Source organism: Oncorhynchus keta, chromosome 30, assembly GCF_023373465.1.
Source record: "Oncorhynchus keta strain PuntledgeMale-10-30-2019 chromosome 30, Oket_V2, whole genome shotgun sequence".
NCBI classification, from domain to species: Eukaryota; Metazoa; Chordata; class Actinopteri; order Salmoniformes; family Salmonidae; genus Oncorhynchus; species Oncorhynchus keta.
The window spans coordinates 5,293,602-5,321,484 of record NC_068450.1 but is presented as its reverse complement, the minus strand read 5'-3'; the positions used below and the strand labels follow the sequence as shown (position 1 = coordinate 5,321,484).

Sequence of the window (27,883 nt, the reverse complement as noted above, 5' to 3'; positions counted from 1 at the left end):
TAATACGAAAGACACTAACGTTACTGTACTTTTATATTCGTATGGGGGGGTAAAAGTTCATTATCGACATGCTAATGTCGCCAGCCACAACAAAAGACACGGATGAAAAGAAAGTCCCTTTCGTCCACTCTACTCCTCAGACTCCATATCTCGTAGTTTAGATGGGGCATCAGTAGGTTGCTTAACTACTAACATCCATCTCCCATGTCTCTCCCTCCAGTCTCGTACTTCCCATCACCTACCCTTCATAGCCCTTCACCCACCCCAACAGTCAGCTCCCTCTCCAGCCCAGATACCTCCCTTAGAACAGACCTGACTGCTTTCTCCTTGGCAGCCATCTCATTCCCAACCATGTGCTCCCTGTCCCTCTCCATCAGACAGTCCAGTACATACCTGCTGTCTCATTCCCAACCATGCTCCCTGTCCCTGTCCATCAGACAGTCCAGTACATACCTGCTGTCTCTCTCCCAACCATGCTCCCTGTCCCTCTCCATCAGACAGTCCAGTACATACCTGCTGTCTCTCTCCCAACCTCCCCCAATCAGACAGTCCAGTACATACCTGCTGTCTCTCTCCCAATCAGACAGTCCAGTACATACCTGCTGTCTCATTCCCAACCACCCCCAATCAGACAGTCCAGTACATACCTGCTGTCTCTCTCCCAACCTCCCCCAATCAGACAGTCCAGTACATACCTGCTGTCTCTCTCCCAACCTCCCCCAATCAGACAGTCCAGTACATACCTGCTGTCTCATTCCCAACCACCCCCAATCAGACAGTCCAGTACATACCTGCTGTCTCATTCCCAACCACCCCCAATCAGACAGTCCAGTACATACCTGCTGTCTCTCTCCCAATCAGACAGTCCAGTACATACCTGCTGTCTCATTCCCAACCTCCCCCAATCAGACAGTCCAGTACATACCTGCTGTCTCACTCCCAACCTCCCCCAGCCAGACAGTCCAGTACATACCTGCTGTCTCTTGGCAGCCATCATGTTGAGTTTGTCCACCTCTGGTTTCAGGGCCTTGTACTGTATGCCCAGGTCCTGCTCTGTTCCAGCGTTACGCACCTTCACCAGGTTCTCCTCCACCTAGAGGGGTTACAGAGGAACACACGGTTTAGATAGGGAACGTAGGCAGGGGTATCCCCAAAGAATGTAAGAGAAGCGTTGTGGACTGGGGAATTGGAGAAATTCACAGAGATGCTGGAAAGATCAGCCCCGAGACAGTTGGATAAAAAAAATGTTTTAAAAACTGGTAGGTTTGGAATGACGACGGAAATGAAGTCTGGATAACAGCACGATGAAGATTCAGGATCAACAGCTTCTCGTATTCAGATCCTGTCCCAAATACACACCATCCTGTCCCAAATAAAACACCATCCTGTCCCAAATAAAACACCATCCTGTCCCAAATAAAACACCATCCTGTCCCAAATAAAACCCCATCCTGTCCCAAATAAAACCCCATCCTGTCCCAAATAAAACCCCATCCTGTCCCAAATAAAACACCATCCTGTCCCAAATAAAACACCATCCTGTCCCAAATAAAACACCATCCTGTCCCAAATAAAACACCATCCTGTCCCAAATACACACCATCCTGTCCCAAACACACACCATCCTGTCCCAAATAAAACACCATCCTGTCCCAAATAAAACCCCATCCTGTCCCAAATAAAACCCCATCCTGTCCCAAATAAAACACCATCCTGTCCCAAATAAAACCCCATCACCATCATAGTGCACTACTTCGACCAGGGCCCATAGGTTTGTGCTCTCTAGGCCATAGGGCTCTGGTCAAAAAGTATTACATTATATGGTAAAGGGTGCCATTTGGGACTAAGGCAAAATCTTTGCTAGGAAGGTTATTCTTTCCGTGAGTTAACATTCCTCTCTCCACTCAACAGTCCATTAAAGACCAGTGCTTAGACTACAGTATATGGTAAATGATTAATTTGCTACTAGCTGTTACCACAGAAAAACAGTTTGCACTCAATCTTTACCATCAAAAAGTACACAACAGCTATATCAGCGCAAAGTGCAAAATGAATACAATATGCCTAGTGTTCAGGATGAGCTTTGGTAATATTGCAAAGGTAAAAAAGGGCATATTTATGGAGGGAATTGAGCAGAAGTTATTTAAAAAGGTTAAATAAATAAACATATATAAACCTTCCTGAAATAAAAGTATGTGGACACCTGCTCGTCAAACATCTCATTCCAAAAAAAACATGGGCATTAATATGGAGTTGGTCCCCCCCTTTGCTGCTATAAACAGCCTCCACCCTTCTGGGAAGACGTTCCACTAGATGTTGGAACATTACTGTGTTCACTAATGCTCTTGTGGCTGAATGAAGTCGGGTCGATTAGGTCGGGCTCGCAGTCCCCGTTAAAATTCATCCCAAAGGTGTTCAATGGAGTTGAGGTCAGGGCTCTGTGCAGGCCAGTCAAGTTCTTCCATACCGATCGACAAAACCATTTTTGTATGGACCTTGCTTTGTGCACGGGGCATTGTCATGCTGAAACAGGAAAGGCCCTTCCCCAACTGTTGCCACAAAGTTGGAAGTACAGAATCATCTAGAATGTCAATATAATATACTGTAGCATTGAGATTCCCTTCACTGGAACTAAGGGGCCTAGCTTGAACCATAACAGGTCCAGACCATTATTCCTCCACCAAACATTACAGTTGTCACTTTGCATTGGGGCAGGTAGTGTTCTCCTGGCATCCGCCAAAGCCAGATTCGTCTGTCGGACTGCCAGATGGTGAAACGTGATTCGTCACTCCAGAGAGCGCATTTCCACTGTTCCAGAGTCCAATGGCGGCGAGCTTTACACCACTCCAGCCGACACTTAGCATGGTGATCTTAGGCTTGTGTGCTGCTGCTCAGCCATGGAAACACATCTCCTGAAGCTCTCGACAAACAGTTATTGTGCTGACGCACATGGTGATCTTACGCCTTCGATCAAAAAAAAAAAAAAAAAAAAAAAAGCATCGTTGCATTTTGGTAAACCAGAAGTACATAAATTTCCAATGGGACCGCCGAGTTAGCCTTGCAGCATTGCGTTGTAGAGGCAGTTGCAGTGCGTTCTGTGTGGTGCTGTGTTGGATTTATCAAACATATACATCAAACTATGCGTAGAATGTTTGACAGAAATGGTGAACGTTGAACTTTTATTGTATACATATCCAGATGATGCTTCGTACTATTTTGTGCAATGACGCTGTAGGCGTGATCGAGAAATTAGGTTTGACACTTGGCATTGTGCATGGTGATCTGAGGCTTGTATGCGGCTGCTCGGCCATGGAAACCCATTTTATGAAGATCCCGGCGAACAGTTCTGGGGCTGACGTTGCTTCCAGAGGCAGTTTGGAACTCTGTAGTGAGGGTTACAACCGGAAGACAGACGATTGTTTACGCGCTTCAGCACTCGGCCGTCCTGTTCAGTGAGCTTGTGTGTCCTGCCACATCGTGGCTGAGCCGTTGTTGCTCCTAGACGTTTCCACTTCACCATAACAGCACTTATAGTTGACCGAGGCAAGCACTAGCAGGGCAGAAATGTAACAAACCGACTTGATGGAAAAGTGGCATACTATGATGGTGCCACGTTGAAAAAGTCACAGCTCTTCAGTAAGGCCATTCTACTGCCATTGTTGGTCTATGCATGGCTGTGTGCTCAAGAAAATAGTCCCAAGGTACACTTTATATACTTTATATACACACACAAAGGTAAGTTACATATTACCTCATTAGGGACTTGTCAAAAGCACTGTACAGGGTGTGATTCAGGGCTCACCTGTAGTCAAACTGAGTGAGAACACTAACCCCCATCAAACTAATGCCTCGGACCATACCCAGTCATCCACAGAGAACTGATGAAAGATTAAAAATGGAGATGACGTCACGGGCCACGTCACAGTAACGATCTCCTGGAGGCCTAGAGACTAGCTTTAGTCTATATTATCGAGGCCCGGGGCTAGGTTAGCTTTATTTCTCCAGTAGCATCTCCTACAGAGGTAGATCAGCCGGGCCTGAGGCTAACTGTAGATTAGCCGGGCCTGAGGCAGCTATAACTAAGGATGCCCATATATGTTACTTATGACCAAGGGTAACAGATGTAGGTCTGCACGGTTCCCTCTCCCTCATGGAAAAACAAGACCAAATCAGATGGAACTAATCAGAATCAGAATTTTAGAACATGTACAGTATTGAAAACAGCAGGCTTGCAATTTCAGATCATTTCAAATCAAATTGTATTGGTCGCATATCCATGATTGGCTGATGTTATTGCAGGTGTAGCAAAGTGTTTGTGTTCCTAGCTCCAACAGTGCACAGCTCCTAGCTCTAACAATACACAACAATACATACAAAAAAAGAATTGTCCATTTTTCAGGACCCAGTCTTTCAAAAATAATTCGTAAAAATCCAAATAACTTCACAGATCTTCATTGTAAAGGGTTTAAACACGGTTTCCCCATGCTTGTTCAATGAACCATAAACAATGAATGAACATGCACCTGTGGAACGGTCGTTAAAACACTAACAGATTACAGACGGTAGGCAAATAAGGTCACAGTAATATGACCACAGTTAGGACACTAAAGAGGTCTTTCTACTGACTCTGAAGAACACCAAAAGAAAGGTGCCCAGGGTCCCTGCTCATCTGCGTGAACGTGCCTTAGGCATGCTGCAAGGAGGCATGAGGACTGCAGATGTGGCCAGGGCAATAAATTGCTATGTCCGTACTGTGAGACGCCTAAGACAGCGCTACAGGGAGACAGGAAGGACAGCTGATTGTCCTCGCAGTGGCAGACCACGTGTAACACCTGCACAGGATCGGTACATCCGAACTTCATACCTGCAGGACAAGTACAGGATGGCAACAACTGCCCGAGGAACGCACAATCACTCCATCAGTGCTCAGACTGTCCGCAATAGGCTGAGAGAGGCTGGACTGAGGGCTTGAAGGCCTGTTGTAAGGCAGGTCCCCACCAGACATCACTGTCAACAACGTCACCTATGGTCACAGACCCACCGTTGCTTGACAGGACTGGCAAAAAGTGCTCTTCACTGACGGGTCACAGTTTTGTGCTCACCAGGGGTGATGGTCAGATTTGCATTTATTGTCGAAGGAATGAGTGTTACACCGAGGCCTGTACTCTGGAGCGGGATCGATTTGGAGGTGGAGGGTCCGTCATGGTCTGGGGCGGTGTGTCACAGCATCATCGGACTGAGCTTGTTGTCATTGCAGGCAATCTCAACGCTGTGTGTTACAGGGAAGACATCCTCCTCCCTCATGTGGTACCCTTCCTGCAGGCTCATCCTGACATGACCCTCCAGCATGACAATATCACCAGCCATACTGCTGGTTTTGTGCGTGATTTCCTGCAAGACAGGAATGTCAATGTTCTGCCATGGCTAGCGAACAGCCCAGATCTCAATCCCATTGAGCACATCTGGGACCTGTTGGATCGGAGGGTGAGGGCTTGGACCAAGAAAGGTCCGGGAACTTGCAGGGGCCTTGGTGGAAGAGTGGGGTATCATCTCACAGCAAGAACTGGCAAATCTGGTGCAGTCCGTGAGGAGGAGATGCTGCAATACTTAATGCAGCTGGTGGCCACACCAGATACTGACTGTTACTTTTGATTTTGACCCCCCCCCCCTTATTCCATTTCTGTTAGTCACATGTCCGGAACTTGTTCAGTTTGTCTCAGTTGAATCTTATGTTCATACAAATATTATAGATATATATCTATATTTAGTCATGTTAAGTTTAATGAAAGTAAACCATTTCTTTTTTTGCTGACTTCACATATCCTGGAGTAAACATTGAACATCTCAGGATTCAGGAACACTGTCTATTTGATATGATTCTATAATCCACCCAGCGCATGCCCGTTCAGTACCCATATATAGCATCCCAAATGGCAGCCTATTCACAAAGGGGGCCTTGGTCAAACAGCAGTGCTCTACATAGGGCGCCATTTGGGACTCTGGGTATCTGGAATGCAGAAAGAGCAATGACGTCAGGTCTCCTGCAGTTGGCTGGCAACACCGGGGTGGCCAGTGTCCAGAGAATGCCAGGGCTGACTTCCCTCAAGAGACTTCGATATAGCTGGACCACTGACTCAGTGTGGATGGGTCTTAAAAATGGCACCAGTTGCCCTATACAGGGCCCCATGTGGAATAGGCACTGCATAGGACATGGAGTGCCATTCCGGATACGGTCCCTGGTCAAAAGTAGTGCACTACATAGGACATAGGGTGCCATTCCGGATACGGTCCCTGGTCAAAAGTAGTGCACTACATAGGACATAGGGTGCCATTCCGGATACAGTCCCTGGTCAAAAGTAGTGCACTACATAGGACATAGGGTGCCATTCCGGATACAGTCCCTGGTCAAAAGTAGTGCACTACATAGGACATAGGGTGCCATGCCGGATACAGTCCCTGGTCAAAAGTAGTGCACTACATAGGGAACAGGTTGCCGTTTTGGGAAACAACCCAGGTATCTGGAAGGCACTAGCCCTGTGAAGAGGTGGGTTATAAACAGAGGCATGATAAGATAACATTGAGTTGTTCAACTTTAAGAGACAGTATGGGAAGTGGAACACGGGGTGGAGCTTAGCCCACAATGCAACAGCACGCATAGCTGTGGAAGCTTCCTCACCTCAAGAGTAGAAACTAGTGTTTTTTCTATCCTCTCTCTTTCTACTTCGTTCCACGGTAAATCATTTCTGGAGAGGCCCATGCACATATTCATGAAGTGTCTCACAGTAAAGAGTGTGTTGATCTATATGTCAATGTAATTACTGATGATAATTTAAATGATCTTAAAACTGATTCCAGATCTTCACCCGGAGGATCTGAGACAATAAAAACATAGTCATTTCCTTTTTCAACCTGCTGACCTGTCTGAGCTGAGCTGAAATGACAGACGTCTTCCATTTTACAGCGTAGCTATAAAAAAAAAATATATATATATTTTTTAAGTGAATCCATTTCATCGTTGACATTTGACAATGACTTCACCGTCTGGCTGTGTAATTAGAATCAGAACAGTTTACAGTAGTGAACGGAAAGGTTAGAAAACATATGGCTACATCCCAAATGGCACCCTGGGCCCTGGTCTAAAGTAGTGCACTACCCCTATGGGGCCCTGGTCTAAAGTAGTGCACTACCCCTATGGGGCCCTGGTCGAAAGTAGTACACTACCCCTATGGGGCCCTGGTCAACAGTAGTGCACTACCCCTATGGGTCCCTGGTCTAAAGTAGTGCACTACCCCTATGGGTCCCTGGTCAACAGTAGTGCACTACCCCTATGGGTCCCTGGACTAAAGTAGTGCACTACCCCTATGGGGCCCTGGTCGAAAGTAGTACACTACCCCTATGGGGCCCTGGTCAACAGTAGTGCACTACCCCAATGGGTCCCTGGTCTAAAGTAGTGCACTAACCCTATGGGTCCCTGGTCAACAGTAGTGCACTACCCCTATGGGTCCCTGGTCTAAAGTAGTGCACTACCCCTATGGGGCCCTGGTCTAAAGTAGTACACTACCCCTATGGGGCCCTGGTCAACAGTAGTGCACTACCCCTATGGGTCCCTGGTCTAAAGTAGTGCACTACCCCTATGGGGCCCTGGTCGAAAGTAGTACACTACCCCTATGGGGCCCTGGTCAACAGTAGTGCACTACCCCAATGGGGCCCTGGTCTAAAGTAGTGCACTAACCCTATGGGTCCCTGGTCGAAAGTAGTGTACTACCCCTATGGGGCCCTGGTCAACAGTAGTGCACTAACCCTATGGGTCCCTGGTCTAAAGTAGTGCACTAACCCTATGGGTCCCTGGTCTAAAGTAGTGCACTACCCCTATGGGTCCCTGGTCTAAAGTAGTGCACTAACCCTATGGGGCCCTGGTCAACAGTAGTGCACTAACCCTATGGGGCCCTGGTTGAAAGTAGTGCACTACCCCTATGGGTCCCTGGTCTAAAGTAGTGCACTAACCCTATGGGTCCCTGGTCTAAAGTAGTGCACTAACCCTATGGGTCCCTGGTCTAAAGTAGTACACTACCCCTATGGGGCCCTGGTCAACAGTAGTGCACTAACCCTATGGGGCCCTGGTTGAAAGTAGTGCACTACACCTATGGTGCATTGGTCACAAGTAGTGCACTAAATAGATAGTTTGCCTACAGAGGACTAAGCCTACGACAGATGATAAACAGCAAGTCTCTTGACTGCAGGTGAAAGGCCTCCTTGTGGTCAGGATTTAGTTTCATTCATTCACAGCAATAATGAACTGGGTAAAAGGATGGACAAAACACAGAAGACCTTTTGGTTAGAAACCTTTAGCCAAGACACCAGAACGTTAGAGTCAAGCAAACTATTTATCTAGAAAAAAAACAGTTGAATAGGTAGAAGTGTTGCTTTCTTTAAAAACCAGTTGAATAGGTAGAAGTGTTGCTTTCTTTAAAAACCAGTTGAATAGGTAGAAGTGTTGCTTTCTTTAAAAACCAGTTGAATAGGTAGACGTGTTGCTTTCTTTAAAAAAAACGCAGTTGAATAGGTAGACGTGTTGCTTTCTTTAAAAACCAGTTGAATAGGTAGACGTGTTGCTTTCTTTAAAAACCATTTGAATAGGTAGACGTGTTGCTTTCTTTAAAAAACCAGTTGAATAGGTAGACGTGTTGCTTTCTTTAAAAACCAGTTGAATAGGTAGAAGTGTTGCTTTCTTTAAAAACACAGTTGAATAGGTAGACGTGTTGCTTTCTTTAAAAACACAGTTGAATAGGTAGACGTGTTGCTTTCTTTAAAAACACAGTTGAATAGGTAGAAGTGTTGCTTTCTTTAAAAACACAGTTGAATAGGTAGAAGTGTTGCTTTCTTTAAAAACCAGTTGAATAGGTAGACGTGTTGCTTTCTTTAAAAACACAGTTGAATAGGTAGACGTGTTGCTTTCTTTAAAAAAACAGTTGAATAGGTAGACGTGTTGCTTTCTTTAATAAAAACACAGTTGAATAGGTAGACGTGTTGCTTTCTTTAATAAAAACCAGTTGAATAGGTAGACGTGTTGCTTTCTTTAATAAAAACCAGTTGAATAGGTAGACGTGTTGCTTTCTTTAATAAAAACCAGTTGAATAGGTAGACGTGTTGCTTTCTTTAAAAAACACAGTTGAATAGGTAGACGTGTTGCTTTCTTTAAAAAACCAGTTGAATAGGTAGACGTGTTGCTTTCTTTAAAAAACCAGTTGAATAGGTAGACGTGTTGCTTTCTTTAAAAACACAGTTGAATAGGTAGACGTGTTGCTTTCTTTAATAAAAACCAGTTGAATAGGTAGACGTGTTGCTTTCTTTAATAAAAAACAGTTGAATAGGTAGACGTGTTGCTTTCTTTAATAAAAAACAGTTGAATAGGTAGACGTGTTGCTTTCTTTAATAAAAAACAGTTGAATAGGTAAACGTGTTGCTTTCTTTAATAAAAAACAGTTGAATAGGTAAACGTGTTGCTTTTTTTTAAAACACAGTTGAATAGGTAAACGTGTTGCTTTCTTTAAAAACAGTTGAATAGGTAGACGTGTTGCTTTCTTTAATAAAAACACAGTTGAATAGGTAGACGTGTTGCTTTCTTTAAAAACCAGTTGAATAGGTAGACGTGTTGCTTTCTTTAAAAAACAGTTGAATAGGTAGACGTGTTGCTTTCTTAAAAACACAGTTGAATAGGTAGACGTGTTGCTTTCTTAAAAAAACAGTTGAATAGGTAGACGTGTTGCTTTCTTTAAAAAACAGTTGAATAGGTAGACGTGTTGCTTTCTTAAAAAAACAGTTGAATAGGTAGACGTGTTGCTTTCTTTAATAAAAACCAGTTGAATAGGTAGACGTGTTGCTTTCTTTAAAAAACCAGTTGAATAGGTAGACGTGTTGCTTTCTTTAAAAAAACCAGTTGAATAGGTAGACGTGTTGCTTTCTTTAATAAAAACCAGTTGAATAGGTAGACGTGTTGCTTTCTTTAATAAAAAACAGTTGAATAGGTAGACGTGTTGCTTTCTTTAATAAAAACCAGTTGAATAGGTAGACGTGTTGCTTTCTTTAATAAAAACAGTTGAATAGGTAGACGTGTTGCTTTCTTTAATAAAAACCAGTTGAATAGGTAGACGTGTTGCTTTCTTTAATAAAAACCAGTTGAATAGGTAGACGTGTTGCTTTTTTTAAAACACAGTTGAATAGGTAAAAAAACCAGTTGAATAGGTAGACGTGTTGCTTTCTTTAAAAAACCAGTTGAATAGGTAGACGTGTTGCTTTCTTTAAAAACCAGTTGAATAGGTAGACGTGTTGCTTTTAAAACTTTAAAAAAACAGTTGAATAGGTAGACGTGTTGCTTTCTTTAAAAACCAGTTGAATAGGTAGACGTGTTGCTTTCTTTAAAACACAGTTGAATAGGTAGACGTGTTGCTTTCTTAAAAAAACAGTTGAATAGGTAGACGTGTTGCTTTCTTAAAAAACACAGTTGAATAGGTAGACGTGTTGCTTTCTTAAAAACACAGTTGAATAGGTAGACGTGTTGCTTTCTTAAAAACACAGTTGAATAGGTAGACGTGTTGCTTTCTTTAAAAACACAGTTGAATAGGTAGACGTGTTGCTTTCTTTAAAAAACCAGTTGAATAGGTAGACGTGTTGCTTTCTTAAAAACACAGTTGAATAGGTAGACGTGTTGCTTTCTTAAAAACACAGTTGAATAGGTAGACGTGTTGCTTTCTTTAAAAACCAGTTGAATAGGTAGACGTGTTGCTTTCTTTAAAAACCAGTTGAATAGGTAGACGTGTTGCTTTCTTAAAAACCAGTTGAATAGGTAGACGTGTTGCTTTCTTAAAAACACAGTTGAATAGGTAGACGTGTTGCTTTCTTTTTTTTAAAAGGTGCAGCTAAACTTTAGGTTATTTGCTTATTTTTATTTTCTTCGATGCAATAAAGAATGTCTAAATAATTCATAAGCTAGTTAAATAGTTTTCCCTTCAGCTACGTGGAACTTCTGTCATATCCACAAGAGCCCACTTAAGTCGTGTGGCTCATAATAAGCAAAGCCAGAGAGACAGTTTAATGGTGTAAGGTACAGTTGAAGTCAGAAGTTTACATACACTTAGGTTGGGGTCATTAAAACTCCTTTTTCAACCACTCCACAAATTTCTTGTTTAACAAACTATAGTTTTGGCAAGTCGGTTAGGATATCGACAAGTCATTTATCCAACAATTGTTTACAGATTTCACTTATAATTCACTGCATCACAATTCCAGTTGGTCAGAAGTTTACATACATTAAGTTGACTGTGCCTTTAAACAGCTTGGAAAATTCCAGAAAATTATGTCATGGTTTTAGAAGCTTCTGATAGGCTAATTGACATAATTTGAGTCAATTGGAGGTGTACTTGTGGATGTATTTCAAGGCCTACCTTCAAACTCAGTGCCTCTTTGCTTGACATCATGGGAAAATCAAAAGAAATCAACCAAGACCTCAGATAACAAACTGTAGACCTCCACAAGTCTGGTTCATCCTTGGGAGAAATTTCCAAACGCCTGGAGGTAGCAAATTCATCTGTATAAACAATAGTACGCAAGTATAAACACCATGGGACCACGCACCGGTCATACCGCTCAGGAAGGGGACGCGTTCTGTCTCCTAGAGATTAACGTACTTTGGTGCGGAAAGTGCAAGTCAATCCCAGAACAACAGCAAAGGACCTTGTGAAGATGTTGGAGGAAACAGGTACAAAAGTATCTATATCCACAGTAAAACAAGTCCGATAGACATAACCTGAAAAGCCGCTCAGCAAGGAAGAAGCCACTGCTCCAAAACCACCATATAAAAGCCAGACTGGTTTGCAGCTGCACATGGGTACAGAGATCGTACTTTTTGGAGAAATGTCCTCTGGTCTGATGAAACAAAAATAAAACTGTTTGGCCATAATGACCATCGTTTTGTTTGGAGGAAAAAGGGGGGGGCCTTGCTAGCCAAAGAACACCATCCCAACCGTGAAGCATGGGGGTGGCAACATCATGTTGTGGGGGTGCTTTGCTGCAGGAGGGACTGGTGCACTTCACAAAATAAATAGCATCGTGAGGAAAGAACATGTGGATATATTGAAGCAACATCTCAAGACATCAGTCAGGAAGTTAAATCTTGGTCGCAAATGGGTCTTCCAAATGGACAATGACCCCAAGCATACTTCCAAAGTTATGGCAAAATGGCTTAAGGACAACAAAGTTAAGGTATTGGAGTGGCCATCACAAAGCCCTGACCTCAATTCCATAGAAAATGTGGGCAGAACTGAAAAAGCATGAGCGAGCAAGGAGGCCTACAAACCTGACTCAGTTACACCAGCTCTGTCAGGAGGAATGGGCCAAAATTCACCCAACTTATTGTGGGAAGCTCGTGGAAGGCTACCTGAAACGTTTGACCCAAGTTAAACAATTTAAAAGGCACTGCTACCAAATACTAATTGAGTGTATGTAAACTTCTGACCCACTGGGAATGTGAAGAAAGAAATAAAAGCCGAAATAAAATCACTAATATTGACATTTCACATTCTTAAAATAAAGTGGTGATTTTAACTGACAGTCAATTTTTACTAAGATTGAATGTCAGGAATTGCGAAAAACTGAGTTTAAATGCATTTGGCTAAGGTGAATGTAAACTTCAGACTTCAACAGACTCGCTACCTCACAATGTGACCCAAAGCCAGACGGTTGATAATGATTTAATAATCCATGACCTGTGACCTCACCACCAGTGCACGTTTCTCCCTGTGTGTGTGCGCGTGTCATGTCCCTCACCAGTCTGAGCTGCAGCAGCTTTTTTACAGACATGTCAGCCAGCACCAGCAGGTGTGTGTGTGTGTGCGCATGCGTGTATGTGTGCGCATGCGTGTGTGTGTGTGTGCATGCGTGTGTGTGTGTATGTGTGTGTGTGTGTATGTGTGTGTGTGTGTGTGTGTGCATGTGTGTGTGTGTGTGTGTGTGCCTCACCAGTTTGAGTTGCAGCAGCAGCTTATAGACATCAGACATGTCGGCCAGAACCAGCAGGTGAGTGACGGCAGAGAGGAGTGCTCTGGCTGCACGGACCATGTTACCCCTCTTTACCGAGGAACAGGGGTCCTCTGCAAACTCTCCCGATGCCTGCTTCATGGATTCACCTGAGGGACAAAAGGAGGAACGACAGGACATTAAATGTGACAGTTAGGACACATTTTTAAAAATAAAAATAAAAATAAAGAGTTTGTCCCAAATTAAACCCTATATAAAAAGGAAGCATTGTCCCCGACAAGGGCCTTGATGAAAAAGTAGTGCACTGCGTGAAGGGGGGTATAGGGTGCCTACAGAGGCACGTTAAAGTGAAGGAGCGTTAGGGGAGACCACTGTCACAACGAGTAAACCTGTCACACAGAGAGGAGAAAGAGGACCGCTGACAGTCTTAATTGGATGCATTTATTAAGGTAAAAATCAAAAGCAGAGAGCACACCTCAGGCGGGGCAGAGTGAAGAGTGAGGAAGATATTCCATTAGCTCAGTGTTAAAGAAGCAATCTGTGATTCGAACAACAAAAGTCAACCCGCCACTTGTTGTGGTTACCATCTGAGGTACAGGGGGCTGGGGAATCTCAGGCTAACTATCCATGAGATCAAAACTCTGTGTGTGTGTGTGTGTGTGTGTGTGTGTGTGTGTGTTCTCTATATATATATAATTGAGATGGTTTGGGATGAGTTGACTGCGGAGTGAAGGAAAAAGCAGCCAACAAGTGCTGAGCATATGTGGGTACTCCTTCAAGACTGCTGGAAAAGCATTCCGGTTGAGAGAATGCCAAGAGTGAAAAACTCAAGGAAAAGGGTGACTACTTGTAAGATGGTCAAATACATTGATTTGTTTATCACTTTTCAGTTTACTACATGATTCCATGTCTGTTATTTTATATAGTTTGTCATCACTATTATTCTATTATAATAAAATTAAAATAAAAACCATGGACTGAGTAGGTGTCCAAACTTTTGACTGGTACTGTGTGTTGTTTAATCAGACCATTGGCATCAAGATGTGCATCCGGCACAGACAGAAGAGGACTGGCCGCCCCTCATAGCCTGGTCCCTCTCTAGGTTTATAATCTCCACCCGGCACAGACAGAAGAGGACTGGCCGCCCCTCATAGCCTGGTTCCTCTCTAGGTTTATAATCTCCACCCGGCACAGCCAGAAGAGGACTGGCCACCCCTCATAGCCTGGTTCCTCTCTAGGTTTATAATCTCCACCCGGCACAGACAGAAGAGGACTGGCCGCCCCTCATAGCCTGGTTCCTCTCTAGGTTTATAATCTCCACCCGGCACAGCCAGAAGAGGACTGGCCACCCCTCATAGCCTGGTTCCTCTCTAGGTTTATAATCTCCACCCGGCACAGCCAGAAGAGGACTGGTCGCCCCTCATAGCCTGGTTCCTCTCTAGGTTTATAATCTCCACCCGGCACAGCCAGAAGAGGACTGGTCGCCCCTCATAGCCTGGTTCCTCTCTAGGTTTATAATCTCCACCCGGCACAGCCAGAAGAGGACTGGCCGCCCCTCATAGCCTGGTTCCTCTCTAGGTTTATAATCTCCACCCGGCACAGCCAGAAGAGGACTGGCCACCCCTCATAGCCTGGTTCCTCTCTAGGTTTATAATCTCCACCCGGCACAGCCAGAAGAGGACTGGCCGCCCCTCATAGCCTGGTTCCTCTCTAGGTTTATAATCTCCACCCGGCACAGCCAGAAGAGGACTGGCCGCCCCTCATAGCCTGGTTCCTCTCTAGGTTTATAATCTCCACCCGGCACAGCCAGAAGAGGACTGGCCGCCCCTCATAGCCTGGTTCCTCTCTAGGTTTATAATCTCCACCCGGCACAGCCAGAAGAGGACTGGCCACCCCTCATAGCCTGGTTCCTCTCTAGGTTTCTAATCTCCAACAGGCACAGCCAGAAGAGGACTGGCCACCCCTCATAGCCTGGTTCCTCTACCCGGCACAGCCAGAAGAACATTGGCCATGAGGACTGGCCACCTCTCATAGCCTGGTTCCTCTAGGTTTTGGCCTTTCAAGGGAGTTTTTCCTAGCCACCATGCTTCTACACCTGCATTGCTTGCCGTTTGGGGGTTTTAGGCTGGGTTTCTGTACAGAAAATTAATTAAATTAAATTTGATTGGTTGCCTGCCTCTTGACATCTTTTTAAAAAAGCAGCCAGTCGCCAACCACTTCTCTCTCTCGTGTTGAATCAGTCACTGTGTCTGTATATTCATCCATGGATAAAGAGACGTGTGCCTGGCTGGCAGTGCTTCCCCCCCACCACCTATCACCATAGACTTCAGCTCTTTAATCCCACCCCCCCAGCCACTCTCAGCCCATTCCACCTATCACCATAGACTTTAGTTCTTTAATCCACCCATCACCATAGACTTCAGTTCTTTAATCCCAACCCCCCAGCCACTCTCAGCCCATCCCACCTATCACCATAGACTTCAGCTCTTTAATCCCAACCCCCCAGCCACTCCCAGCCCATCCCACCTATCACCATAGACTTCAGCTCTTTAATCCCAACCCCCCCAGCCACTCTCAGCCCATCCCACCTATCACCATAGACTTCAGCTCTTTAATCCCAACCCCCCCAGCCACTCTCAGCCAACCCCACCTATCACCATAGACCTCAGCTCTTTCTGTGCCCTACCAATGAAGACATACCTAGAGCAGCTAATCTTATCCAAACCATTTAATCTAAACTCTTTACCAATTGGCTTAGCTAGTCTGTTGGTTGGTAGCGTTTGCTAAGATTAACAACAAAATACTCTAATTGCTAGCCTTAGCTGGTATACTACTCCCTCTGTCCACCAGTCTGTCTCATCCTCTCAAAACTCAGAAATAATTACCCGTGAACCTCTGCTCCTCCGCAGGCAGTGTCACGCAAATGTAGGCATGCTGCTCCTAATGTCAGCCCCAGAAAACACTCCCTCTCCCTGCCAGCCCAGAAGGACTTTGAGGGGGGAAAAAAAATGTAGCTTCCTTTTAATCATCATATTCCACTCTCCTCCTCTAGCCCAGGCAACCAATTGAATCCCTAATGGCACCCTATATAGTGCATTACTATGAGCCCTGGTCAAAAAGGTAGTACACAATATAGGGAGTAATTTGGGGCGCATCCACAATAGGCCCACTGCTGGGCCTGATACCAGTAAAGGCCTCAGAGCATAGAGGCTGGATGGGATCCAGGCTAAGAGTTAATTGCATTAGAATGTCATTTGAGATGAAGAGGAGAGGAGAAAAGGATGAGAGAGATGAGAAGGGCATAAGGGGGAGGAGAGAAAGGCAGTCTGACAGAGTAAATCCAAAACTCCCACACAGGCGGTGACCTAGGCCTAACATATACAGCCAAAGGCCTCACACACAATGGTGGGGGGGTGGAAAGTACCCAATTGGGAGTTGCCGCAATCTACTCCAGAGATGGCCTGCAAAGTTATGTCATACTTTCCAGGTCCGTGCCCAAACAGTTCGAGCTTTTAATTTTAAAAATTAATCTCTCCAGAAATAAGTCTCACTGTTATAGACCCCCCCCCCTCCTCCTCCTCCTCTGCTCCCATCTGCCTTGGACACCATATGTGAATTGATTGCCCTCCCATCTATCTTCAGAGTTCGTTCTGTTAGATGACCTAAACTGGGACATGCTTAACCCCCACCAGCAGTCCTACAATCTAAACTAGATACCACAATCTCACACAAATTATCAAGGAACCCACCAGGTACAACCCTAAATCAGAAAACATGGGCACCTTCATAGATATTATCCTGACCAACATGCCCTCCAAATACACCTCTATTGTTTTCAAATCAGGATCTCAGCGATCACAGACTCATTGTCTGCATCCGCTATGGGTCTGCGGTCAAACTCTCCCTAAAACACTTCTGCGAATGCAGTGCGTTCCGTCATGTGGTATAATTAAATAAGGTAGCATTACATCGTGTGGTATAATTAAATAAGGTAGCATTACATCGTGTGGTATAATTAAATAAGGTAGCATTACATCGTGTGGTATGATAAAATTATGCGGTGCGCGTCTTTGGCTTGCTGGACCATAACTTTGGCCAGAGTGAATGTGTCAACTCTTACAGTGGTGCTTTGTCTTGTTATTATACAGACCTAAGGCCTGTCATAATATCAGATCATATCTCATTTAAAAATCATGCATGTTTTTGTTTTTTTGCTTACGTCTTTGTTGGGCAAATCTTTTTTTTTTTGCGCGTTAGGTACTATATGCAGGGCCCAGACCACCTTGCACACTCAACTTCAGCGAGATATGGTGGTAGTTTCCTTGTAGGCCTATTTGCCAGGGGAAATGAAGCCAGCTGTATAGCCTATTGCCCATTTCAGTCGGGGGGGAAACCTTTCCATCTTTTTCATTAAATCATGCATAGTTATGAACTTTATTTTAGGCCATATAAAGCACGTGGGCAGCATATTATCCACAGGCTACGGGATTCCGAATTTCTCCATTAGGAATATATTACATATCACGCGGGTGGGAAATAGATCTTAAAAAAAAAAAGTCCACATTTGAACATTTCAATAAAATGAAACTGTCACAACCATTATTGAAATGGAAACATTATGATTTGAGAGACTAAAGTGACAACCGCCTTTGGTTAAAGGGTTCGGTTGTACTGGGCTCTGTCATCACAATTATCAGCTTTGGTATTGACATCAGTGAGCAGGCTTTCTGATTGGAGGAGAGACATGGAGAGACATGGCTAGGCCCACCAAAAGGAAAATGATTAGGAACTCTGGACCACTGAATTCCAATGTTTATTTCAAAATGTCTGCCTTTCTCCTCCCCTACATTTACCAGTCAAATGGGTTTTTATTAAATATAGAAGCGTCACAAAATCCATTTGGATCAAATGTTTCATTTAGTCTCGTTTTGATGGTGAAAATTAAGGCCTTTTCAAATGAACAGAAAACCGCGAGTTGACTGTCTAAGTTATTAATCTAAAAAGGGGAGGTTCAACTTCAAGGCAAGGGCATCTCTTAACGAGTTTTATACTCATGTCTTCATAATATGAGAATATAGTACATTTTGTTTTTTTTTTAAAAATCAGTATCGGTCCATCTCTCCCATTTTCAAGCAAAAAAAAAAGAGCAATTCACAAGACTAAACATTAGAACGCTGTGACAGACGTCCTACACCTGGCTCGAGGGGACATCCAGGTGAAGACATTTAATACAATGAATTACAAGGAAATCAAATATTTTTACCTTTTGAACCCATTTGCCCATATCGTTAAGACTATCCTTTTCATAACGCATGAGACATCAATACAATCCAGAAACACCTGGTGTACTGCTCACTTTAATGTCATTTTAAAGGGGGTGGGGGGTTTAGCAACAGAGTCAGTTGAGACGTGGATTGAGGGGGGGTGGGGGGGGGGGGTTTAGCAACAGAGTCAGTTGAAACGTGGATTGTGTGCCATTCAGAGAGCGGTTTCCTGTGTGTTTATCAAGAATGGTCCGACACACAACGGACATCCAGCCAACTGTGGGAAGTATGGGCCAGCATCCCTGTGGAAACGCTTTCAACACCTTGTCCATGCCCCGGCTAATTGAGGCAGTTCTGAGGGAAAAAGGGGAGGTGTAACTCAATGTTAGGAAGGTTGTGTAAACTCAGTGTCCATTTAAGCAATAAGGTCCCAGGGGGTATATTACTAATACACCAAGACCAAGGGCTGCTCTTACAACGCAACGCCAAGTGGCTGGATACAGCCATTAGCAGTGGAACAACTGGGTGGGTCGAGCCCTGAATACTGATTGGCTGAAAGCCGTGGTATATCAGACCATATACCAGGGGTATGATAAATTTTACTGTTCTAATTACGTTGATAACCAGCTACGGGCTGCTCTTGCTTAATTACAGAAGGGTCCAGGACACCTTTTTTTTGTGAAACTTAACCCAAAACATCAAATCACCTCTTCATCTGAATTTTCAAAATGTCTGTGTCTTAAGCCCAAAGCCAAAAGCATGGTTACTAATCTGCGCCCCTTATTTTCAGAATTATGGAACTGCACAATGCTGTCCTGCAAGACTTGGCCAAGACCAACAACTTAGTGGAGGGCAGGCACCAACATTTTCTTTTGTTTTGTTTTGTTTTTTTCCTTCATCATCTCGGAGCTACCCACCCCACCAAGTTGAGGCATTGCAGCGACAGCAGCAGAGGTGAAAGGAGAACAGAGCAACAACTTGCTGGTATCCACTGCCATGGCAACAGAAGGATTCTCAAGTCACTGGTTGTGAATACTCAACAAAAAAAAGCCATAATAATAAAAAAAAACCCAACCAACAATTAGCGCCTAGTCAACTTGGACACTTTCAATTAGTCCATAAACATCAGAACACCAGGCACAATCTTGGACAGTTTGTTATGACACCGACACCGTCATGTAGCCTACACTTGCATTTAAGTCATTTGAAATAAAATAATGATGTTTTGGAAAACAGATAAATGTAATTGTATAAACTAGATCCATGCCTAGATATAGTATAACTGAAAAATCACACGTACATAAGTATTTCAGACCCGCTTCAACTCAGTACTTTGTTGAAGCACCTTTGGCAGTGATTACAGCCTCGAGTCTTCTTGGGTATGACACTACAAGCTTGGCACATCTGTATTTGAGGAGTTTCTTCTCTGCAGATCCTCTCAAGCTCTGTCATGTTGGATGGGGAGCGTCGCTGCAAGGCCATTTTCAGGTCTCTCCAGAGATGTTCGATGGGGTTCAATTCCTGCTCTGGCGGGGCCACTCAAGGACATTCAGAGACTTGTCCCGAAACCACACCTGCGTCGTCTTGGCTGTGTGCTTAGGGTCGTTGTCCTGTAGGGAAGGTGAACCTTTGTCCAAGTCTGAGGTCCTGAGCAGGTTTTCATCAAGGATCTCGCTATACATTGGTCTGTTCGTCTTTACCTCGATCCTGGCTAGTCTCCCAGTCCCTGCCGCTGATAAACATCCCCACAGCATGATTCTACCAACACCATGCTTCGCCGTAGGGATGGTGCCAGGTTTCCTCCAGACTCCAAGTGGGCTGTTCTGCGTCGTTTAATGAGTGGCTTCTGTCTGGCCACACAAAGGCCTCATTGTTAAGAGTGCTGCAGAGATGGTTGTCTTTCTGGAAGGTTCTCCCATCTCCACAAAGGAACTCTGGAGCTCTGTCAGAATGACCATTGGATTCTTGATCACCTCCCTGACCAAAGGCCCTTCTCCCCCGATTGATCAGTTTGGCCGGGGCGGCCGGCTCTAGGAAGAGTCTTGGTGGTTCCAAACTTCTTCCATTTAAGAATGATGGAATCCACTTTTCTCAGGGACTATCAATGATGCAGAAATGTTTTGGTTACCCTTCCCCAGATGTGTGCCTCGACAGAATCCTGTCTCGTAGCTCTACGGACAATTCCTTTGATCTCATGGGTTGTTCTGTGCTTTGACAATCACTGTGAACTGTGGGACCTTATATAGACAGGTGTGTGCGCCTTTCCAAATCATGTCCAATCACGTGAATTTACCACCAGGTGGAATCTAATCAAGTTGTAGAAACATCGAGGATGATCAATGGAAACAGGATGCACCTGAGCTCAATTTCGATGTTCATAGCACAGGGTCTGAATACTTACGTAAATAAGATCATTAAATTTTTTATATTTAATACATTTTTCACTTTATTCCATTATTAATGTTCTATTTTTAAAAGTATATAGGGCAGCAGCCTTTAAGGTGCAGGGTTGAATAACCAGGTGGTAACCAGCTAGTGATGGATATTTGACAGTCTGATGGCCATGAGATAGAAGCTGTTTTCAGTCTCTCAGATTTACCTGTACTGACTTCCCTTCTGGATGGTAGTGGGGTGAACAGGCCGTGGTGTTTTTTTAAAAAAAATCTTTATTGAACTTGGCAAGTCAGTTAAAAACAAATTCTTATTTTCAATGACAGCCTAGGAACAGTGGATTCACTGCATTGTTCAGGGGTAGAATAAGAGAGTTTTATGCTGTCAGCTCTGTGATTTGATCTTGCAACCTTTCGGTTATTAGGCCGTGGTGTTTTTTTTTTTTTAAATCTTTATTGAACTTGACAAGTCAAAACCATTTTCAAAGAATCTGAAAACGTATGTAAAAAAAAATTTTTTTTTTTATACATTTGCAAAAAAAAGCCTAGAAGACTTTTCGTTTTGTCATTATGGGGTATTGATGAGAATTGTATTTCATTTAATCCATTTTAGAGTAAGGCTGTAACGTAACAAAATAGGTCTGAACTGTACGAATGCACGGTATAACCATATGAATGAATTTATACCATATTTTGCCCATATGAACATTTATTTTAGGCCATAAATTGATCAAGTTACGTAGGCTACATACTAAATAGTCTGCCCATATGACCGCATACAATACTTGTAGGCATACTTCAATGACAAGCCGTAAAACACATTTACTAAAAGACACTCATGAACACAATAGTAAAACACTGTGCTTAACAGCTTTCCCCGGGAAACTCAACATATTGCAGACTCACACGGACAAAAAGAGTAGCAGAGGTGTTTGTGTCTGCTGCAAGTGTGTTAGCAGTAAAATAGTAAACACTGTGGCAGTGCTTCAATGTTTCTTCATAGATATTGTGGATGTCTGGGCTCCCTGGAAAACAGTGGTTGAGTGGACTAAAGACAAAGTAAAAAAAAGGGTTAGTCATTGTCAGTTCCACGGAACATACAAACCCTACTTTGTAGGAACTAGCCCCAGACTGTATGTCTCCTCAGTTCGCCTCAGTCCATAACACTAACTCTTATAAATGTATAATTGGTCTGCGAGTGCAAAAGACACTAAAATGTTACTGGTGAGGAAATTATTCATATAGGATTCTGTAACTGCAGTAAACGACAGCTGGAGAAAAAAAAAATGCTTGGGTCAGACCCAGGTCTTTAGTGAAATGTTCTCTACAATTACATTCCTCCCCCCCCAGAGCAAATGTTTCCCCCTCTCGTTGCCTAACGTCTAGGCCTAACAGTACACTGCTTTACTGCCTAGAAAATGTTGTCACAAAAAAAAAAAAAAAAAAAAAAAAAAAAACTTTTTTTTCTCTCAAAGTGTGACTCCAGCAACCCTGGACGCTGTTCCAAGTAATGTGTCCGTCCCAAATGGCACCCCGTAACCAATAGTGACCAGAGCTCAGGTCAAAAACAGTGCACTACTGCGTAAGGGCTCTGGGTCAAAAGTAGTACACTTCATAGGGAATGTGGTGCCATTTTGGTACAAAGCCTGTGACCACACGCAATCAGTCCCCACTCTCACTCCTGTGGTCCCCCCACCCCAGTGGATCAAATCAATAAGGCTATTTTGAGGAGATGGTATAATAAAGAATCTAGAAGAATCTAGAAATCACTGGCATCCCTCTCGTCTGGTGGAGAGAAAGCACACCCATTGTGCACTGCCAGCTCGCTAAATGATGAAAAGATTACAATATGTATTACACAATTAGCCACAACAGCAGGAACACCGACAGACACACCGACAGACACACCGACAGACACACCGACAGACACACCGACAGACACACCGACAGACACACCGACAGACACACCGACAGACACACCGACAGACACACCGACAGACACACCGACAGACACACCGACAGACACCGACATTGAATTCAGTCCAATATGCATGCCTTTACGTGATATTCCAAATACCTGTATCACAGAATCATTTATTTATTTATTTATTTTTATGAGCGTTTGTCAGCTTGTTCTCTTTATGGTCTCAACTCGTTCGCTCCTTCTGTGCGCACCTTCCCATTTACACCGGAGATCTGTATACAATGACGAGATGCTCATGTCTCCGCCCTAACAATGGGAGTCGTTGTCCCAAATGGCGGGACAAGCTTATGTTCAAAATAAGCACATAGAAAACACATTTTTTTTGGCGAAAGTGAAACCTCACTTCACCCCTTTCTCCTAAGACCCTCCTCCCCCTACCACTCACAACCAACAAAGATGGGAGATCACTTCTCACTTCCCCTCTGACAAAACGGGTTCAACTCGCCATTTTGTATTTGAGGTTTGGTCCAACATTAAGGGTCATAAGGACACGAACACATGGAGACGCACTGTAATAGAGAAGTTAAAACAAGGTTGTTGTTTCACCTTAGATTTGGGGCAGAGCAGACTACTAAAAAACAGATGTACCAATTAACTTTCATTCTGGAAAATTAAATGCTCAATTTGTCCCTTGAGCATTGCAGTACCATGTATCGCTAGGAGCATTTTATTCAAATAAAGATGATATAAATAGCCTTTTAGTCGGTTTTATAAAAATGTTCAATAAGTATAAAAAATTAAAAAAACAGTAAGGAATTTCTCATTTTTGATTTCAACATGTGAACAACGCTGACAGGCCAGCATGCTGTTCCAACAGTTGGACAGGCCAGCATGGTTCCACAAGCCAGGCAGCATGCTGTTCAAGTTGGAGACAGTTGTTCCAACAGTTGGAGACGGAGACGGACAGGCCAGCATGCTGTTCCAACAGTTGGAGACAGACATGGCCAGCATGCTGTTTCTAACAACAGTTGGAGACGGACAGGCCAGCATGCTGTTCCAACAGTTGGAGACGGACAGGCCAGCATGCTGTTCCAACAGTTGGAGACGGACAGGCCAGCATGCTGTTCCAACAGTTGGAGACGGACAGGCCAGCATGCTGTTCCAGTTGGAGACAGTTGGAGACGGACAGGCCAGCATGCTGTTCCAACAGTTGGAGACAGTTGGAGACGGACAGGCCAGCATGCTGTTCCAACAGTTGGAGACGGACAGGCCAGCATGCTGTTCCAACAGTTGGAGACGGACAGGCCAGCATGCTGTTCCAACAGTTGGAGACGGACAGGCCAGCATGCTGTTCCAACAGTTGGAGACGGACAGGCCAGCATGCTGTTCCAACAGTTGGAGACGGACAGGCCAGCATGCTGTTCCAACAGTTGGAGACGGACAGGCCAGCATGCTGTTCCAACAGTTGGAGACGGACAGGCGGTCGTGTTCCTATTTCAACAGTGTTGTCTTTTTAGCTTAAGTTGGCTAAACTTGAAGTCTAAATATTAGCTGGCTACTCACTGCCACGTGGGCTTGTGTTTGAAAAATTGTTTATGAGACCTGTGTTCGTCTTCTATAAATGGCTGCTACATTAGTAAATGTGCATTATGCATGGTTCAGGTTAAATTAGGAACGAAAAGGTCATTTTTATACAGACAAACCTAACGCCAGATCGGTGATTGCAAAAATGTATTTTATAATATATATTTTTTAAATATCAAAATATATATATTTTTTTAAGATAATGTAATTAGTGGATCTTATGATTATGGATATATAGTCAGCCTAGGTATAATTTACTAAGCCATGAATTAATTACATTATTGCCGACTGTTTTAAAATGCATTGTATTTGACTTTTAATTGTAGAAAGCTTATTTATATATTGTAATCCCAAAACATTTTTTTCATTATTATTATTTATTTATTTGAAATGTGTTTTTGGCCACAGAGGGTGCGAAAGGAGAGAAGAAAGAGGAAGATGAGATGTTGTAAAGCATCAGTCAGGTATAAACGAAGAGAACAGGCAGGCAGGGTGTGAACGTTGTCAGACGAGAGCTGAGATGTTGTGAATGACTGAAGAACATTCATGCTTACAAGATGGAATCCCCCACACTAAACCCACACCAAAACAAATGGGGGGGGGGATTTTAAATAGTTAACACGCATGCAAAAAAAAACATTTAAATTGCATTGCCCACCCCCCCTCCATCCTTTCCCCTCTCCAACCCAAACAATTACATACACCTTTATTTCATCCCATTTTAACAACAGCTGGTAAACCACAGCTGGGTATAAAATGTGTTTATATATGCATGGAGAAGGGAAGAGAAGAGAGGGGAGGGAGGGAGGGAGGGAGGGCTAAGGCCCAGTCAAATGGCTGCATTATCAGTCTGCCCACGCTCCGCAGAAGAGCGTAGCATAGTTCCCAACTGTCAGGCCAGCCCTGCCACAAGCAGAGCTGCTGAATTCCTGTTCAATGACAGTGTGCATCCCAAATGGCACCCTATTCCCTATACTGTGCACTTACTGTTGACCAGAGCCCAGGGAATAGGGTGCAATTTGGGACACAAATAAAATAGCAGAGGACGACTGACATTGCCCGGCACTGACTACACTGCTGGTGGCACTATTGTCTACCAAGCAGACAACTCAGAGCACAACAACTTACCCATGACCACCTTAACTATATGAGTAACGCACACAGTGAGTGACGAAGTTTGTTTGTCAAAGACCTTGGCTGAAGAACTTAAGTACCAGCAATCTAGGGCTGTCCCCGACTAAAAATGTTTAAAAAATGGTCAAACGAAAGTCTGTTTTTTTCAGCCAATTTTCTTCAGCATGTATTTTTCCATATATAAAACATGTTTTAATACAAATCAACATACATACATACATACATACATACATACATACATAGAGTCTTGTCTGATACTTTAAGCATATAGTTTGATTAAATAAATTGCTGAAGAGGGAGCCAGAAGTCAAGATAATCAGAATTTTAAAAAAAATACCATTTCATCTCTACTCCACCTGTCTGCAAAGAACTTGAAACATTGTATCAACTATCTACTGGGTCCGGCCTGAGGCTCATGCAGCTAACTTAATCATATTCCCATGCCCTCAGTTTCCTGTGCCAGTGAGCTCCGGACTGACAGCTGTATTTGCACAAGGGAGTAGTAACCAGGTATTTATTAAGTTTCCGGCTGGGATATTCAGAGAAAACCATTTTTCCCCCCCTTTCACACTGAGGATCGGTGGTTATCGAAAGGGAGAGAGGTGGAAATAATTTCTCAAAAACATTAAGGACCTATAGCCATTCTCAACTGATGTTATATATATTTTTTTTAATATTTAAAAAAAATAATGACTACTTGCTGTTTGAGGTGAAGGAAAATATGGTCCTTCTGTGGCTCAGTTGGTAGAGCATGGCGCTTGTAACGCCAGGGTAGTGGGTTCGATCCCCGGGACCACCCATACGTAGAATGTATGCACACATGACTGTAAGTCGCTTTGGATAAAAGCGTCAGCTAAATGGCATATATTATTATTATTATTATTATATTAAAATATATATTTGATAACGCCAATGAGCTGTGGAGCTTAAGACAATCAGAAATACCCAACAGATAACAAATACCCAAATATTAATACATTTGCACACAGACGGGATAGCCTAGGCCTCCTTCTATGACTAAATCAGGTGCGCACCGTAACTCAACATTGACAGGAGTCCTCTAAATCAAATTAACAAAACTTGTAAACGGAATGATCTTAAAACAAAAACACGTTTCTCATACGTTGAGCTCCGCAAACAACGTGTCCAATCAGAGAACGGTAAATTACTAAATATAAAATGCAGGCATATTGATCATTTATTATTAATTGCGTCAACAGAATTTACCGTAACCAAACAAACATTGTAGATTAGAAAATGTGGAATAAAGGGTATTTAGCATAAATCATAACCACATGTAACACAGATTTGCATTAAGTCTCTCAATGCAAAGTTAACTCAGTTTTCTATTGTTCAAGTTTACATTTACTATTGTAAAGTGACTATTCCACTGGATGTCATAAGGTGAATGCACCAATTTGTAAGTCGCTCTGGATAAGAGCGTCTGCTAAATGACTTAAATGTAAATGTAAATGTACATAAAACTAAAATCAGAAATCCCCAAAATGCCATAGTTGCAGGGTGTGACATAAAATGGAGGACGCGACAAACCAGCCTGTTCCCTATCATGTAAACTCCAACAGAAATAAAACATTTGAAGTTAACTTCAAACTAAACCAAATAGTTTGCACTCATGACTACTGGTTTGAATTTATCCAACTTACAAGATCTTGTTAAAAATCAGCTGGCAAAGTTGATAGCCAACTAGCCTGCTGACGTTATCCCTACCAGCCTGTGAACATTAGGTTAGCACTGTGTGAGTCAGCTAGCTGCTATCAACACCTAGCTTACAGTTACATTCAAAGTAATCCAACATTTTGGAAATACATAACGCCATCTAACCAGTTATGAAATGATGTTACCGGTATATGCTGTTATTTAAGCCTGCTCGATAGCCAGCCAATCACCATAGTCAACATAGACTTCACTTTCAAAGGTATGTGGACACCCCTTTCAAATTAGTGGAGTCAGCCTTGTGTGTGTAAAATAAGAGCACACAGCCATACAATCTCCATAGACAAACATTGGCCTTACTGAAGAGCTGAGTGAGTTTCAATGTGGCGCCATCATAGGATGCCACACCTTTCCACTAAATGTTTGCCCTGCTAGAGCAGCCACCCGGCTCAACTGCAAAGTTGTTCTTGTGAAGAGTCTTGGAGCAACAACGGCTCAGCCGCAAAGTGGTAGTACACACAAGCTGACAGAACAGGGACCACCGAGTGCTGAAGCTGTAAAAAAACGTCTGTCCACGGCCGCAACGAGTTCCAAACCGCCTCTGGAAGCAATGTCGCATTAGAACGGTTCGTCGGGAACTTCATGAATTATCGGTTTCCTTGGCCGAGCAGCCGCACACACACCCGCCCCTATCTCCATGCACTATGCCAAGGGTCGGCTAGAGTGATGTAAAGTACGCCGGCATTGGTCTCTGGAGCAGTGGAAACACGTTCTCTGAAATTATGAATCACGCTTCACAATCTGAAAGTCCAGGGCGGATGGATCTGGGTTTGGCAGAAGCTAAGATGACATTACCTGCCCGAATGCATAGTGCCAACTGT

At 43.6% G+C, this 27,883-nt stretch overlaps 1 protein-coding gene across 1 annotated transcript in view; it reads right to left on the bottom strand.

Annotated features, from left to right (window-relative positions):
• LOC118363913 (catenin alpha-1) overlaps positions 1–27,883 on the bottom strand; it is a 263,089-nt gene that overhangs the window by 219,015 nt on the left and 16,191 nt on the right. Inside the window, exons 4-5 of the mRNA XM_052487347.1 lie at positions 13,015–13,181; positions 974–1,093 (exon numbers count right to left, since the gene is read on the bottom strand). Coding sequence (XP_052343307.1) covers positions 974–1,093; positions 13,015–13,181 — 287 coding nt within the window. The remainder of the gene's footprint in view (positions 1–973; positions 1,094–13,014; positions 13,182–27,883) is intronic.